The sequence below is a fragment of the Protopterus annectens genome, chromosome 1.part1 (genome assembly GCF_019279795.1).
Source record: "Protopterus annectens isolate FY-2018-M chromosome 1.part1, PAN1.0, whole genome shotgun sequence".
NCBI lineage: Eukaryota > Metazoa > Chordata > Ceratodontiformes > Protopteridae > Protopterus > Protopterus annectens.
The window spans coordinates 1355563645-1355581706 of NC_056726.1; the positions used below are offsets into that span (position 1 = coordinate 1355563645).

The 18062-nt window shown below is 42.5% G+C and overlaps 1 protein-coding gene across 8 annotated transcripts in view; it reads left to right on the plus strand.

Annotated features, from left to right (window-relative positions):
• The window catches only part of ME2 (malic enzyme 2), a 1978505-nt gene that overhangs the window by 1037569 nt on the left and 922874 nt on the right, over positions 1–18062 (plus strand). For all 8 annotated transcript variants that reach the window (XM_044082071.1, XM_044082092.1, XM_044082073.1 and 5 more), the window contains one exon: positions 16602–16705. In XM_044082071.1, coding sequence (XP_043938006.1) covers positions 16602–16705 — 104 coding nt within the window. The remainder of the gene's footprint in view (positions 1–16601; positions 16706–18062) is intronic.

Sequence of the window (18062 nt, forward strand, 5' to 3'; positions counted from 1 at the left end):
CTAATCAAATAGGGAGGCAGAAGCCAAATACACTCTGGCTAGGCTTATAAATGCCCTAGGGTAGATAGCCTAGTATCTACCTATGAACCTATTAACTCAAGGTATTGGACACTTGGAAAATATTCCTTCAGATGGGTCTGGAGCTGCTGAGCAGGCATTGGCTTCTGAGGGTGTTTTCAGGCCTACACAGTTATTTATAAAACCGACTACAGGCAAAGACTAAAGCACCACTAAAGACTAAGAAACAAGTGCAGCAAGCCCATGGACAGGCCTCCATGCCTAAAAAACAGATGCTCAAAATGGCCGAAGACCTAATTACTTTGATCGGGGTTCCCAATCCCCTCCTGATAAGAGGCCTAGGCAAGAGACAGAATATGAATCTTCAGATCAGGTTTCCATTTCCTCTGACTCCTCTTCTGAACAGGAATACTCTCTCCCTCCCTATGAGGATTCTGATGCTGAAAAATCTATCCTTTCAGCCTCCCCTCCTGAGGATTATTCTTTTGAGGAAACCCTGCATACCATGAGGGAGCACTTCAACTGGGAGAGCCAAGACTACTCAGAATCTAAGAAAAGGCTTAGAGACTTTCTTTTACTACCTCAGCACAGGCCTCTTGCTATTCCTCCTGTTTTAGACATTGTAGATGATGAATTTTCAGAGTCTGGCCTGTCTCCTGACTCTCTACCCCCTGCACCTGTTAAGCCAGATAGATACTACAGAGTTCCAGATTCACATAACTTTCTTTATAAAAACCCTGCTGCTGACCCAGAAACTATTTCTCAGGGTCCCAAAGGGGTCAAGGCTTCCACTGCAAAAAGTCCTATCCCCTCTGATAGGGATTCAAGGGCACAGGACAAATAGGGGAAAGGTTTACACTTCTGCTACCTTGGCTGTGAGGGCTTTAAATTGTCAATTTCATATGCTTAAATATCAGCAATACTTAATGTCACTGCTTAAACAGAAAATGTTAACAAATTCTGAATGTGCAGAAAACAAGGAAATACAGGATTTATTGCATGCAACTGAACAAGTGGGAAAACATATTTTGCAATGTGGTTTTGATTCTCTGGAGGCCTCTTGCAGGGCCACTGTTACGGGTTTTGTCATTAGGCGGCATGCTTGGTTAAAGAAACAGAATCTGCCTGATCATGTTAAAGCAAAATTATTAGATGCTCCTTTACAGCATAATACTTTGTTTGGTGTTAAAGCAGAAGAGGTGATGAAAAAAATGGAGGACAAAGCGAAATCTATGCAGACATTTTCGGATTTCTTACAGGTGCAGCCACCCAGATTTAGCAGGAACTGGCCTACAAAGAATTGGTCCTTTCCATTGTCAGACAGGCCACAAAGAGGCAGATACAGACGCCCCAGAGGCAGATCCCAGCCCCAAGGCTCATACAGGCCTAAACAATGGGGTGCTTCTACCTCCAAAAGCGGAGAAGACAAATCACAGCCATACAGGAAACAGTCCCAATGACTTTCCTCTGCCAGCACCAAGCACTTATCTTTTGGCAGCCGCCTTAGGGGGAAAATTAGCACTTTTTTCACAAAATTGGCACAAGATCACCCAAGACAAATGGTTCTTGAACATAGTGTCTCAGGGCTAAAGGTTCCATTTTCACACCCTGCCAAGGGCAAAAGGTATGCCAGACCTGCCGCACAATCAATGGGCAAAGGCAGAAAAGCAAGATGTCCTTCAAGGATGCATCTGCAGTCCTTACAAATGGGTTGTCCTGTCGTCAGGCAGCCCTTCGGTCGGCCGGATTCCAAAGTCTGGGTCTGGCCTCGGCTGGTGTCGCACTTCGCCCGACGTCATAGCTGCAGTTATTCGGGTATAAAGGCATCAGCCGACGCCATTTTCCTCAGTCTTTCTTGCCGCGTGGTGCCCGAAGCAGAAGCTGTTCGCAAGTGCCGGTCGGTCAGAACCAGAGATTCCTACTACCGAATACTTCTACTACTACCGAAGACTTCTAAAAAGCTAAGTACCCCGTTGGGGACTCTCTCTTGCCTCAGCCGATGTCAGAAAAAGTGAATAACTGTTTAAATTGTGGGAAACAAATACCTCATAAAGATTTCCACTCTTACTGCTTACCTTGCTTAGGCCCAGACCACGACGTAACAGCTTGTCTAGCCTGTGCTTCTTTCAACCGACGAACGCTTAGACGTCGGTCTGAATTTGCTGAGGAGTTTTTCGGCTCCGCTTTTGCTTACATTATGCCGTCGGATACTCCGACTATGCAAATTTCTAAAAAACGCAAGGAAAAGGACCGACACTCGCGGTCCGCGGTTTCGGCCGAAACCGCAGTTAAGTCGACCGCGAGTGTCTCGGTTTCGGCTGAAACCGAGTCCACGGGTTTTCCTTCGGCCGAAAGCTTGCCACTTACCGAGGCCTCATCCAGCTTGGCTGAATCTGCTACTGAAATCCCACCTGCTCCTGCAGGTTCACAGGAATTATCAGATACTATCCCTTTGGATATTTCTACCCCTGCACGTGGAGCTGCTAGGCCTCCTGCATCCATGTCGATTAAGGCCTTTGCCAGGGCTAAAGCAGCTAAAACTACCAAAACTGTGCCTGCTAAGACCCCCTCTCACAGGCCCAGTTCTAGTTCACAAATGCTTAGTCTAGCAGAGGATCTCATTTCTTTGATCCGGGGATCCCAACCACTTCCAGACAGGGCCTCTCACCCACCTCCTGAGAAGAGGTCTAGAGTAGAGCCCCCTGAGCCAGTTTCTTCAGATGGCTCCTCTGATGAATCAGATAATACAGACCCTCCAGAGGCCCCTTTTTCTCCTTATGAGGACTCTGATGCAGAGGAGTCCATTCCTTCTGCCTCTCCGCCTGAGGAATTTTCTTTTGGGGAAACCTTGCATGCTATGAGGGAACAATTTCAATGGCATGGCCAGGATTTTTCAGACTCTAGGAAAAGGCTTAGAACCTTTTTGCATTTGCCACAGCATAGACCTTTCGCCATTCCTCCAGTACTTACTGTTGTGGATGATGCTTTTAATGATGCTTGTACTGCTCCTGATTCTCTTCCTCCGGCCCCTGCTAAGCCCGATAGGTACTACAGGGTTCCGGACACACATTATCATTTGTATAAGGCCCCTTTTGCAGATCCCGAAACTATCTCTCAGGGACCCAAGGCTGTAGCAGCTACCTCTACCAAAAACCCCCTCCCCTCTGAAAGGGAATCTAGAGCCTTAGAGAGATGGGGTAAAAAAGTTTACACTTCTGCTACTCTTTCAGCTAGGGCCTTGAACTGTCAATTCCACATGATCCAGTATCAAGAATTTATGTTAGATCAGTTAACTAAAAAGCTGTCCTCGGATAAACCATTAGACAAAAAATCTGTTCAGGACAATAGTACATAACATTCAGCAGGTCAGTAACCATTCCTTAAAATGCGGCTATGATGCACTGGAGGCTTCCTTTAGATCAGCCATGACTGGCACAGTGATCAGAAGACATGCATGGTTAAAAGAGCAGGCCTTACCAGATCATGTTAAATCAAAGCTACTAGATGCTCCCATGGACAAGATCAATTTGTTTGGCTCTCCTGCACAACAGGTGCTGAAGAAGATGGAAGAGAAGGCAAAATCTGTCCAGACAATCCAAGAATTGGTCCTTTCCAGACACCTCCAGAGCTCAGAGAGGCAGGAATAGGTGCTCAAGAGGCAGGGGTCAATCCAGAGGTGCCTACAGGGGACGTCAATGGCAGGCTAACAACCAGCGAGGTACAGCCACAGATACAGCCACCACCACGACTACAGGACAATCACAGTGACTTGGCTCTAGCACCGCCTACCAGGGAACAACTAGAAGCACCCTTAGGCGGAAAGCTAGCCTTATTTTCAGTAAACTGGCATTACATCACAGGAGACGAGTGGATTTTACAGACAATAGACCAAGGTTACAGGTTTCACTTCCATACTCTACCAAGGAAAAGAGGAATGCCAAACCTACCTCCAAATCAAAAGGCAGAAGCTCTAAAGCAAATAACTCACTTACTAAGAATGAGAGCTGTAGAAAAGGTACCATCTATGGAGCAAGGACACGGATTTTACTCCAGGCTCTTCCTGGTACCAAGAAAAGAAAACCAATGGAGACCTATTCTCGACCTGTCCGCTTTAAACACATACCTCATTGTCCCAAAATTCAAAATGCTGACCCTACAGCAGCTTCTTCCCATTGGGCAAGGAGTCTTGGCTGGTAACTCTAGATCTCAAGGAGGCATACCTGCACGTCCCCATACGACCAAATTGCAGAAGATACCTCAGATTTCTTGCAGGATCAGAGCATTATCAATTCTCAGCATTGCCCTTTGGCTTATCTACTGCGCCCAGAGTGTTCACGAAATGCCTGGCATCAGTAATTGCTCATTGCAGGCTTCAGGGAATTCAAATCTACCCTTACCTGGACGACTGCCTGTTACAAGCGGACAACAAAAACAAACTAGCAGAAGATTTAAAAAAGGTCATTTATCTACTGCAAGCCCTGGGATACACAGTCAATATAAAAAAGTCAAGGCTGATACCATCCCAAAGGATAACCTTTTTGGGTGCAGAGCTGGACACATCAAAGCAAATGGCATTCCCAACAGTAGAAAAACAGGAGCAACTCCCTCTCTACTTCTTGGCATTAACAAAACAGAACCAGCTAACAGCAAGAAAAGTCCTGCAAGCCTTGGGTTTCATGGCATCCTGCATAATTTTGGTTCCACATGCCAGACTGCATATGAGAAAGTTACAGTGGTACCTAAGGAATTTATGGTCTCAGCACAAGCACAGCCTAGAAACCCAAATTCCAATAATCCCATGCCTGAAGCAAGAATTCAAATTGTGGGCTCAGGCCTGTCAATCGAACAAAGGACTGCCCTTCCACAGCACTCAACCAAGCCAGACCATCACAACGGACGCCTCAGACCTTGGTTGGGGGGCACACATGCTGGACAAGTGCATACAAGGCTTATGGACTCAAGACCAGCTGCACCTACACATAAATCAAAAGGAAATGCTGGCAGTAAAACTGGCAATTCAGACATTCAGACCATTTCTTCGACAAGGTCAACTGTTGATAAGGACAGACAACACCACAGTTATGTGGTACATCAACAAACGGGGAGGCACACATTCGTACCCTCTATGCCGGATGGCAATGGACCTCTGGAATGTGGCCCTGAGCCTCAACATTCAGTTACAAGCAGTTTTTGTGCCAGGAAAAGAAAACATACTAGCAGACATACTAAGCAGAACTACCACGGATATCCGGACATATTCAAAACCATTACAAGAAAATGGGGACTACCAGAAATAGACTTATTTGCATCCCCACGCAATCACCAACTGAAGAATTTCTGCACAAGGACGTACCACCCACTTGCTTGGAAAGTGGACTCCCTATCTTTCAGTTGGAAAAACCTGACAGCATATGCATTCCCAACACTTCCTTTAATGCACAAGGTGCTATTGAAGATCAAAGAAGACCGTCCAAGGATCATCCTGATAGCTCCAGACTGGCCAAGGCAACATTGGTACCCATTACTGAGGAGCATGTCTCAGGAACAAATATGGCCTCTACCACTGGTTCCCTTACTGTTAACACAGAACAACTACAACACCCTGCATCCAAACCTGAAAACACTGCAGCTGACTGCCTGGAACATTGCATAAGACCAAATAACCCAAGTTTATCCCAAAGGGTTAAAGACATTATCTTGGAGGCTCGCAGACCCTCAACAAGAAAAAACTATTCAGCAAAATGGAAAAGATATCACATTTGGAGTACTGCAAAAGGAGAAAATGTGTCACTGGTAAACATAGCCAACATCCTGGAATACTTGGCAGAGCTCTTCCACAACGACCTGTCCTATTCTTCCATTAAGATTCATGCATCAGCTATTTCAGCAGAATACAACTTGGATCCTCCAGTCTTCTCACATCCTCTGCTCAGGCAGTTTCTGAGAGGAATTAAAAATGTAAAACCACCTAGGAAGCCACCATTGCCAGCATGGGACTTGAACTTTGTGCTAGAAAAGTTGACACTCCCTCCTTCGAACCAGCAGCAACAGCAGAATTACAATACTTATCATGGAAAACTGCTTTCCTGCTTGCAATCACTTCAGCAAGAAGGGTATCTGAGCTACAGGCATTAATGGCAGTACAGCCCTTCCTGATCTTCCATCAAGATAGTGTCCATGAGAACAAATCCTACTTTTATGCCAAAGGTGGTCTCCAGGGTATCTTTAAACCAAGCTATCCACCTACCTACATTCTTCCCCAACCCACAGAACAGGGGAGAAAGACTGTTGCATACCTTGGATGTACATAGACAATTACGTTACTATCTGGACAGGACCAAGGGCAATAGAAAAACTGACCAGCTACTGGTAGCATATGCAACAGGAATGGAAGGAAAAGCAATTTCAAAACAGACAATCTCTAAGTGGATAGGAAATTGCATTAGATTTTGTTACTCCTACCATGGGAAGAAAACTCTAGAAAACATCAGGCCTCACTCTACAAGGGCTACAGCCACTACCACAGCTTTTCTACGAGGAGTGACTACCAAAGACATTTTAGAGGCTGCTACTTGGAGCTCCGTGCATACATTTGCCAAGCATTATAATTTACCTTTATACTCCAGATCCCGAGCAGGTTTTGCCACTGCTGTTTTGCAAGGGATCTTAACTACACCATAATCTTATTTCTCCTCCTCCCGGAGTTTGGCTATGGTATTCTACCCATTTGTAAGGACTGCAGATGCATCCTTGAAGGACATAGTACAGTTTTGTACCTACCATAAATGTAGATGTCCGATAGGCATGCATCTGCAGTCAGGATTACCCACCCTCCTTCCCCTCTGTGGTACTCCTAGGGTATTTGCCCATCTTGTAGCTAGCTGGGGAATCTATTATGGTGTATTTGTTTGTATATATGTACATACATGCTTATTTTTTGTTTGCTCTCTACTATTTGGAACCATTTGCATTTATCCAAATTTAGCCTTCCTAGAGGGCACCTGGCATCTGGGGCAAGAAACACTGAGGAAAATGGCGTCGGCTGATGCCTTTATACCCGAATAACTGCAGCTATGACGTCGGGTGAAGTGCGACACCAGCCGAGGCCAGTCCCAGACTTTGGAATCCGGCCGACCGAAGGGCTGCCTGACGACAGGACACCCCATTTGTAAGGACTGCAGATGCATGCCTATCGGACATCTACATTTATGGTAGGTACAAAACTGTACTTTTTATCCCTCATGGACATGAGGGCCATTCAGCAAGTACCACAGCAAGAGTAGGGACAAGGATTTTACTCAAGACTTTTCTTGGTACCCAGAAAGTACAAAGCCTGGAGACCATTGCTGGACTTGTCTATTCTAAACATTTCTGGACATTCCAAAATTCAAAATGTTGACTCTGCAGCAGCTTCTGCCCATGCTGGGCAAGAAGGCTTGGCTTGTAACTTTGGACCTAAAAGAGGCATACCTGCATGTCCCAATCAGACAATCTTGCAGAAGATGCCTCAGAGTCATAGCTGGCTCAATGCATTACCAATTCTCTGCATTGCCCTTTGGTTTATCTACTGCACCCAGGGTCTTCACAAAATGCTTGGCACCAGTAATTGCATTTTGCAGACAAAGTACTCCTCTCTCCAAAGCTGTGATGGATGTTATTTTGGAGGCCAGTAGGCCCAGTACCAGAAAATCTTATGCAGAAAAATGGAAGAGATTCTGTGCTTGGGACCAGGCACAAGGAATTGACATGTTTATACCAAATATTTCTCAGATTTACAATACTTAACAGAGATGCTGGACAAAGGCCTATCCTTTTCATTAGTTAATATCCATGCCTCTGCCATTTCAGCCCATTACAATATGGAACCACCTATCTTTTCTCATCCTTTAATAAGGCAGTACCTCAGAGGGGCCAAAAATATAAGACCTCCAAGGAGAGCACCAATACCTGCATGGGACCTCAATTATGTCTTGGAAAAACTCACACTGCCTCCTTTTGAGCCAGCCTAACAGCCGATATAAAATTCTTATCCTGGAAAACAGCTCTGCTCCTAGCAATAACCTCTGCAAGACGAGTCTCTGAGTTACAGGCACTCATGGCTCTGGAACCTTTCATCATTTTCCATCCAGACAGGGTTTCTCTGAGGACAAACCCGACATGTATGCCTAAGGTGGTGTCCATTGTGGCCCTTAACCAAACCATTCACTTGCCTACCTTTTATCCAAACCCACAGAACAAGGGTGACAGACTTCTGCATTCTTTGGACATACACAGACAGCTACGCTTCTACTTGGACAGAACTAAAGCTTTCAGAAAGACTGAACAACTTTTAGTGGCATATGCTGCAGGATCACAAGGAAAGGCCATCTCAAAACAGACTATTTCAAAATGGATAGGCCATTGCATTTGTTTCTGCTACAACATGGCAAATCAGTGCCTAAGGGCATTAGGCCACATTCAAGCAGAGCAGCAGCCACTTCAGCAGCCTTCCTCAGAGGAGTACCAAGCAAAGACATCTCAGAGGCTGCAACTTGGAGTTCACTGCACACTTTTACAAAGCACTACCACTTACCTCTCTACTCTAAATCCAGAGCAGGCTTTGCCACTGCAGTTCTGCAGGGTCTCATAGCCTCTCCTAATCCTATTTAGCCCCAGCCACCCATCCTCAGCTTTGGGATTCAATCCAAGAGTAATGACTGCAACAGTGAAACACGATGAAAATAGTACAGTTGTGTACCTACTATAAATGTAGATGTTCGAGTGTATTCACTGTTGCAGTCCAGGTTACCCTCCCACCATCCCCCTTTCTTTTGCTGGGTCTTATCTGTACTTCTCTATTCTATATAACCTATGTGGTGTATTTGCTTGTAGATGAAGGAAATGTTTACTTTAGTGCATGCATGTTTATTGGCATAATTTTTTTAGCCTACCCTTTTGGGGGCACCTGACATCTGGGGCAAGAAAAACTGAAGAAAATGGCGTCTGCTGCATCTTTTATAGCCCTGGCGCACTGACATCAGGGAAGAGGCGACAGCAACTGACGCCAGACCAGGACTTTGGAATTCAGGCTGACTGCGGGTAGCCTGCCAGCAGGATAACCCAAGAGTAATGACTGCAACAGTGAATACACTCGAACATCTACATTTATGGTAGGTACACAACTGTACTTTATGTGGAGGATCATGGCACCCGACAGGCAGCTTACTGTAATTTTCTCCTTGTTCAGCCTGGTGAGTGGGACATCAGTGTGCCTGGCTAAAGAGTCACCTATGACTAAAGTGTTGGGTAAGTTGTCTTGTCTTAGGGGCTGTTGTTGGGTGGCACACTGGTGGTGTGAGCTATTTGGCACTTTGGTTGTGATTGGTGTTTGTTTGCGTTTCAGCTTCGGAGGTCCTTGTTGCTTGGGCAGGTTACTGTAAAGAGCCTCCACATATGTGGGTTTGGTGTTGCTATGTGTGGCTGCTGGTGGTGTGGGTTTAGAAGGGCTGTGTGTTGCTTGAGGTGTAGTGCAGGTGTTGACCTTCTCCTCTTGACTGTGTAGCACACTCTTGGGTGGAGAGAGCTTTGCTTCCAGTTTGGCTATGTAAGTGCATCTCTCGCAGGTTGTAGTGTTGGGTGGTAGCAGGAGAGGGTTGTCTGTGTACATGAGGCAATTGCTGCATTGCCCGAGTATGCCCAGATTCACCAGGTGGAGAAGAGAAATCACCAGAAGCTGACCCTTGGACATGCCTGGTTTGATGCTTTTTTTTTTTTTTGTAAAGTACATGAGCTGTTTTCCCTTACCTTAGCAAGGTACTTTGCAACACATATATATGGATGACGCAGTGGTGCAGTCATAGTGTTGTCAATGCTGTTTTCATGATTAATTTAAGTCTTCTGAAGTATTCCTTACCAAGTTTTATTTGGATTTGTTAATGATTTATTGGTGATCCTTCATCAATTCCCAATTAATACTGTTGAGTGAATAGCTCACTGTAACTGCAGACATTTGATTAGAATGCTATTGCAGTGTAGTTTCCCACTCTTCTACCCTGGCTGGGGCTGTTACTCCTGCTCCCATCATATATCCCAAGGACTGATGCTAAATATGTTCTGTAGAAGCCTCTTACTGTTTTACCTTTTATTTATTTAATGTTTGTTTACCGGGAGAGTCCAACTTGGAACAAAGCCAATTTTCAGTGGAGGCCTGGGGAGAAACACTCCCGATGCATGCGTTTTGTCATGTTTGGGGAAACCAGAGCACCTAGAGGAAAACCCACACGAACGCAGGGCAGACTTGCAGACTCCAACACGGAAGGCACTCCAGCCGAAAATTGAACCGGAGAACCTCTTACTGTGAGGTGACAACACTATGGCTGCACACTGCGCCATCCATATGTATGTGTTATGAGGGCCATGTTAGTACTGCATTAGTGCTGCCTAAAGAAGGATGATGTAATGTTAAAGTCTTTGTGAGCTTTATAGATTGAGGACTTTGGGTCAGAAATGCTACTGGTTAGGATGCACTTCTGGATGGTTTTCCACTAAAAAAGAACCAAGTAATAATGCATGTGCATGCAGTTCTTCCTTTTAGATGTAATTCAAACAGATATGTAGATGACGAATAGATTTCCTTCCACGGGACTTCTACAAAAGCTTTTGGAAGTCTGATTGTAAGGGCAGCAAATTCCATGGATAGAAACTTCCAAGATGGCTGGATACTGAGTAACAGCTGGATGTGAAGTTGCTCTCTCTCTCTCGCCTTCATTGTCACTGATTGGTTCAGAGCTGATTCTTGGCTCTGACTCGGCCAAATGCTAAAGCTCGAGGTCTTCAACCAGCTCGTGGCCTACTCCCTATACCATGATACATTGGTGCTTCCCTCAGATCTTATTTAATGCTGCAACAGATTGGGTGTTTCACCAGCTCTGGCCAGTGCATGTAAGTATTTTTCTCAAGTTTAACATTTTTTCTAAATATTTCTTCTTTTATGTAGTAGTTAGAGGTTAGTTTAACCGAGTTAGTTTAGTGAATAGCATACCCTTTTCTCTTTCTCTTTTTTGCCATTTTTATTAGGCTTAGTTTAACACCACTTTCCCATTTATTCTAAACGTTAATAGTTATAGCTTTCACTTTTATACAAATATATTTGTTTGTGGTGTGTTCTTGGTAGTAGTATAAAAAGTAGATCTAGTTTTTGTGAGCCCATTTTTTGTTAGAGCTATTTCTTTAAAATACAGCCTGTTTAAATTAGAATGCTTTAAGGATTGTTTATGGTGTGATTGTTTTTTTTGTAGGATTGTTAGTATGTCTCAGGAGAAATTTTAAGTCTGGTTTCAAAAAATGCCCTAAGTGTGGGCAAAAGATGTTCATCACTGATGGACGCTTGGATTGTGTATATTGTTTGGGGGAGGTTCACCTCCAAGAAAATTGTTCCATATGCCACTTTTTTAGTACTAGGTTGCTGCATGAGACAAAAAGTAAACTGATAGTGAGAGGACTGTTCAAGTCTTCTTTTCAGGACTCATTAGATAGGGGCAAGACCCCCCCCCCCAGAAGCAGAGGAGGGGATAATAATGGAAGATGCCACCTACGTGGCATAGGGGGTCCGCAAAATCAGGGCGACATCAATCAGTTTTTTGGAAAGCCCTGTCAGTGCTCCTGAAATTAGGCCCACCTGTCCGTCTCTGGAGGCAGTTGCGGGATGCTTATCTCTGTACTCAGATGGCTGGCAAAACATAAAAGATCACTGGGTACAAAGCATAATATCCAGGGGATACTCCGTTCCCCTTGCCACCCCACCACCCCTTGTAAGAAAAATTCTGGACGTCCTACCCAGTCACAGGGAACAAGCAACCATAGAGATTCAATGGTTGCTAGAAAGAAGTCATCCAACCAGTCCCGGCAGACCAGAGGGGATCCGGAACTTACTCAAGGTTCTTTTTAGTTCCAAAGAAAACAAGGGACTGGAGACCCATTTTGGACCGCAGCAGACTAAACAAATCTGTAAAAATGACAAAGTTTCGGATGGTCATGCTAAAGTCGATACTTCCCTTTCTCGGGAAAGACAATTGGATGTGCTCGATGGAACTTAAGAAAATTCTGGGAGAAATAATCAGCTTTCAGCAAGGAACATTACTTAATACGTGGAGAGTGGAATTTGATTTGCAAAAGTGAAGATGTGTTTGGGGCGTAGAAGGGAAACTATAACAAAGGAGGATAGATTTTTGAAGAAGTTTATGAAGATGTTCGGCATGGAAGATGTGAATTCAGGAGTAGGAGTTCGGAGTGAATATACATTTTATTCTCCAAGATATAAAAACTGGGCTAGGCTAAATGGAGCTTATATCTCACAGGAACATGTGCATGTAATTGAAGATCTTGAAACTTACCCAATAACTGTTTCAGATCATGCACCAATAAATAAAAATGACACACTGGCGCTTTCCCACCTTTTGGCTGAAAAGAGAAGAATTTAAGAAATGAAGTTTTGGAATTAATTCAGGAGCTACTAGAGAAGATGGAATTTTTTTCTGAAACTGTAGCCAGGAAGTGGGATAAAATTAAAATGGAGTTTAAAACCAGGGTGGAAATAAAGGAAAGGGAGATATAGCTAAGAAGTATCTAGAATTATTTAGAGAAACTGACAAATGTTAAATTATTGCAAAATAGGGGGGATCTCTCAGAACAAGAAAATGAGCAACTGTAGAATGCTAAACAGAAAATAAGGGATTACCTCGATAATATGCATGAGTTTAGAAAGATTGCTGTTAAACAACTGTTTTTTTATGATAATTCTTGAGCAGAAAAGCTGTTAGCACAATGACTCAGGCAACAGAAAATGGAAAGGGATGTCGCAAAGCTTAGTTAGCATATAACAAGGAAGATAGCAAGAGATGATGTAGAAATATTGGAAGTACTTCAAAATTTTATGAAAGTTTGTATAAAACAGAGAAGTATGGAAATCAAGAAAAGATGGAAATGTTTGTGGAAGAATTAAATATGCCAAGGTTAGAGGCAGATGAGGCTCAATTAGAGTTAGGATAGGAAGAAATGAGGTAAAAATGGCTATGTATAACCAATCTACCAGAAAGTCCCCAGGAATATATGGCAGTCCAGTGGAAGTTTGGAAGCTAGGAGGGAAAAAAACTGAAATATCTGGAAGCTTTTGTTTAACAGTATTTTAAGAGGCGGAGATGTACCACTATCCTGGAAGAAGGTGGTGGTAACAGTAATACCTAAAGAGGGTAAAGATCCATCGGCTCCAGCTTCATACAGGCCAATTTTTATACTAAACCATGATTCATGATTGTAAAGTGTTTGTCTATAATGGCTAAAAGAGTGGCAAAAATGTTACCAAAACTGATGGGTATGAATCGCTGTCGTTTAGTGCAGGGGAGGTAAACATTTGACAATATTAACAGAACATTGATGATCCAGAAGGAAGCGGAATGTAAGAAAATACCACTGTTATTGGCAGGTCTTGATGCAGAGAAAGCATTTGACATAGCATACTGGGACTTCATGAGCAGACAGTGGAAGCATTTGCTTTGCCTTATACAATTCTAAGGTTAGTTAGGAGTATATATGAGATATAAGAGGCAAAAATTAAATTGGGTCGGGTCCTCTCTGACTACTACTGCTTGAGTAGAGGAACCAGGCAGGGCTGTCCTCTTTCCCCTTTGATATTTGCATTATATTTAGAACCATTGATAAATAATATAAAGGACTCAGAATTTCAAGGATATAATTGGCATGGTAGTCAGGAAAAGCTGTCTCTATTTGCAGATGATGATATTTAATGTATGACAAAACCAAAAAGAGACATTACAGTGTTGTGGTACATTTTAAGACGGTTTCATATCTTCTCTGGATACAAAATGAAAGAAGCTAAAACAAAGGCAATAGTGGTAAATTATGCACTCACACACAAATTGGTCCAACAATATCCATATTTATGGGGAACATAATACAATGAAGTGTTTTGGAGTATGAATTAGAATTTACTGCATTGTGACAGCTACGGATATGTGGGAAGAGACTAAACAGAAGATAAACCAAAAATTGTGAAACTGGAAGCTTTGTTGTATGGATATGGATGCTAAGATACTAGCAATTGAAATGTTTTTAGTCCCTTTAGTCTTATACACAAACGTCAAGCATATTGTTATCAATCAGAGGAGAAGCTGTGAATGGAAATTAAAAAAGAGTTGAAGGATTTTATCTGGGAAGGGAAGACAACAAGGGTTAAGTGAGATAAGCGTATTCTTCCAGTAGAACAAGGCGGACTAGGATTACCCAGTTTGAGGGACTATATTAGAGCAACACAGTTAAGGCTGTTGTGCATAGCATAAGCAGAAATCTATAATTCAGAGTGGAAAGGAATGATGATACAGTGCGGAAGCTCAAGAAGTAAGGTGAGAATGGGATTTTGGATGCAGGTATCATACAGAGTATTATATTCATAAAATAGCAGGGAGTATTCTAAGAACTAAACCAACACGAGAATGGAGAAAAGTGATCTGCCGATAGGGATGCTTGTGGTTAGGGATACAGATAATAGGTAGGAGGAGGTTGGAATTTATTGGAGAAAACTGGCAAAGAGAACTAAGTTATTGGGAGCAAATACCTAGAAAGTGAAAGGTAATAGAATGGGAAGAAGACAAGAATTTATTTGGATTGCAGGTTAGAGATTGCCTTTCCTGTCAAGGATTGATATTGGAGTATGGGCAATGAGAAAGAAATAGGGGGTTACTAAATGAAAGACCAGCTCTGGTGGAATTTTTAATAGAATCTGGAACAGAAGCTGCCATTAAAAAAGGTATAATTAGTAGAGTATATAAAATATTGCATGATAATTATAAGAATCAATCAGAGGAACTTGGAAAAGATTGGGAAGAGAGATCGGGTAAGCAGTTTGCAAAGATACAGTGTTGGGATTTATGTATAGCTCTCAAATATGCAGCAAGTTTAGAAGATTTATGATCTTTGCTTGGTAGTGTTTACATCGGTATTTTTATACCCCAAGTAGAATCCAAAGAATTTTCCTCAGGTGGACAGCAAATGTTGGATGTGTGACAGGCAAGAAGGAGGTGGCTGGGAACATTTTTTTTAGTGTAATGAGCTAGCAGACTTTAAGGATTCATTTTGAACTGCTCTGTCAGTGATGCCAGGTGAGTGGATTGGATTGACTAGGGAGATGATTTTTTGAGCTATGGTACAGAATCGAAATTGCCTAGACTTAGTAAAGGAACCAAGGTATTGGGAGCAAACAACTAGAAAGGGAAAGGTAATAGAATGGGAAGAGGCCAAGAATTTATTTGGACTGCAGGTTAGAGATTGCCCGAGTCTAATTATGGTGGCTGCCAAAAAAGCAATTACTAGAAAATGAAACTCAAAGTGTAGACCAACTTTACTAGAAGTAGTGAATATAGTAACAGAAATAAACCAACTGGAATTGGGATCTTTAGAAAAGGGATAAAGCAAACTACATAGAAAAAAATGGGAATTGTGGGAACAATATATGCAGATAAGGAACAAGGTTTAAGAGGCAGGATTAGAATGAGCCATATAATGTTTAGCTGACAGTAACTGGATAGATTATACGTGATGTATAATGTTTGCAGCTGCAGTTGTTTCACTGGTGTCTGTGATGTGTAATGTTTGCAACTAAAGTGGTGTCAGTGTTTGTTTTTCATTTATATAAGATTGCATATATCATGTGTGAAAATGTGATGAAGATGCGTGTTGAAGGAAAAAAACGGTGTGTTGAAAAGAAATTCCTATGGATGAGGAATAATGCTGTAGTGATAAGCTGTTACTCAGACATTGTCTGTTATGGTGAGTTAGACACACAGTTGCATTTTCCCTGCATTTTTTGTAAACCGCTGCCACATGTTTACTGACCATCAGCCCTCTCATGATCTGACTGGCTCCTTCATCCCTATCAGTCAGTAGCTGTCACAGGAGAGTATTATCTTAGTAGTCATCAAGGCTTTTGCTTTTTGACTTAAACCCTTTTCTCAGAGGCTGACAAGCACACTGGAAGATACAAGGGCCCACTATGCTTTCTATGATGGATGTGCATAATTTCTTACAAGTTCTGTGAAGGCTCATGTGGCCAAAGCTTGAAAGTGACAAGAGCATGCCTCCAGTCCATGTGATATATGCTATGCACTTCTCTGCCCAGTTTTTAATGGTATTGCACATGGCTAGACGTACACTCATCCCCTCCGTATGGGCGAATTAGCATTGGCTGCTTACTCCCACCCTGGCTGTATTATTGGTTGCCCATTGCCTGTACTTCTAACCAGTCCTAGCTTGTCTTGTTTGTTGTCATGGCTTTATCCCTATGCTCCATAGATCTGTTTCCTGTATCTTTTTGGACCATCATGGCTTTGTTGCTTCAGACTAGAAAGGCAGTCATTTCAGCTGTTTGTTTTGTTTTTCAGTCTTAAATAATTGGTAGAAAGTAGTTGTCTCATTTTCAAGAGTAATTCTCACCTCCACAACTCCTCTAGATCCTTTGGACCTCATGAGTTAGAATCTAAATTAGGTTATTGAAAAAATGTAGCTGTTGCTTACCTGAATGTCTTTTATTTTAGGAATTGTTAAAAGATCCTTTCTATATGGGCTTGTATCAGAAACGTGATCGCTCTTTGCTTTATGATGCTCTCATAGACGAGTTTATGGAAGCTGTTACAGACAAGTAAGGATGGAGTTAAACATTTACATTTTTATTTAGAGTGAAAGTAATGACTGTTGTATTAACAAAACTGTAGTTTGAATTATTTTTACTCACACAGGGCAACTTTTTCTCTAGTTTTGCATAACTGCCAGTCACCTGTGAGCCTCACTCTGTCACTGCAGATATCTGTTTCACTCTTCTATTATTTATGGTATGAGACTGATATATTGTGAAGAATGATGGAACTGGTCACTCCTGAGATGTTTACCTTTAACTGAGCTGAGGCCTATTTCTCTAGTAGTACCACTTCCTCCACGCCCTCGTGGAGGAAATGAGACATTTCACAATTTCCCCCAACAAGTGCATGTATTCTCTGGAGTACAGAAGAAAGTTAAACTGTTTTTATATTGTTAATTTTGACATTTGTTCTAAACAGGTTGTGTGCCCTTGTGTTCATCAGGGATGAAGGAGACTAGACATTTCACAGATCCCCCCAACAGGTGTATGATTGTCTGGAGGACAGACGAAAGTTAAATTGCTTTTACATTGTTAATTTTGACATTTGTTCTGAGAAGGTTGTGCTTCTATCTCAGTAGTGAAGACAGAACAAAGAGAAAAAAAATTGCAAAAGTATTTAACTGTTTTTCATTTAGAATGTTCAGCTTAAGTACCCGACTATTTTTTTTTATATTGCACTTCTTACTCTGATTGGATTTCAGACATGGGTTCACCAATGAATTTTCCTTATGTTGCTCTGCATCCACTGTGAAAACCTTAAAAAACATAGATAATCCAGAGGGTGACTGGACTAACAAAGGAACACAGTATAAAGGATTAGTCCCGATAAAGTCACTTTAGCTAGTAGATGTAGGAGACTCACTCTCTGATAGCCTCCCTGTGGGAGGAATAAAGGCACTTTGTTAAAGTTTCTAGTAGTTTACTTCATTAAGTAGTCCGCTTTAAGCTGGCAGTAACACCAGAACTCTGAGTGAAATCAGACCAAATGACTTCACTAAGGCAAACTGTACCCCCCCAGGCGAAGGTATAAATGCATTCCAAGCCCCACCCCAAGCTGGAACTGGTGACTACGCCAAAGCTTACACTAAAGGCCTGTACCATCATTTGAATAAGTGTATAAACTCTGCTGTACCAGAAAGAATCAAAGCTAGAATCAAAGCTAGAACCCTAAGTTAAAAAAAAGCTGCCATGGTGGACATCCAGCATCAACAAACTTTACAATAACCACAAAAGGTTGATGTCCAAGAAACAAAGGCAAGGCCCCAACAATGGAAAAGCACCCTCCATAGCCTCAACAGGCAAATAAGAAAACTTGTCAAATCCTCAAAGGGTTCCTTTGAGAGAAACTTAACAAGTACAG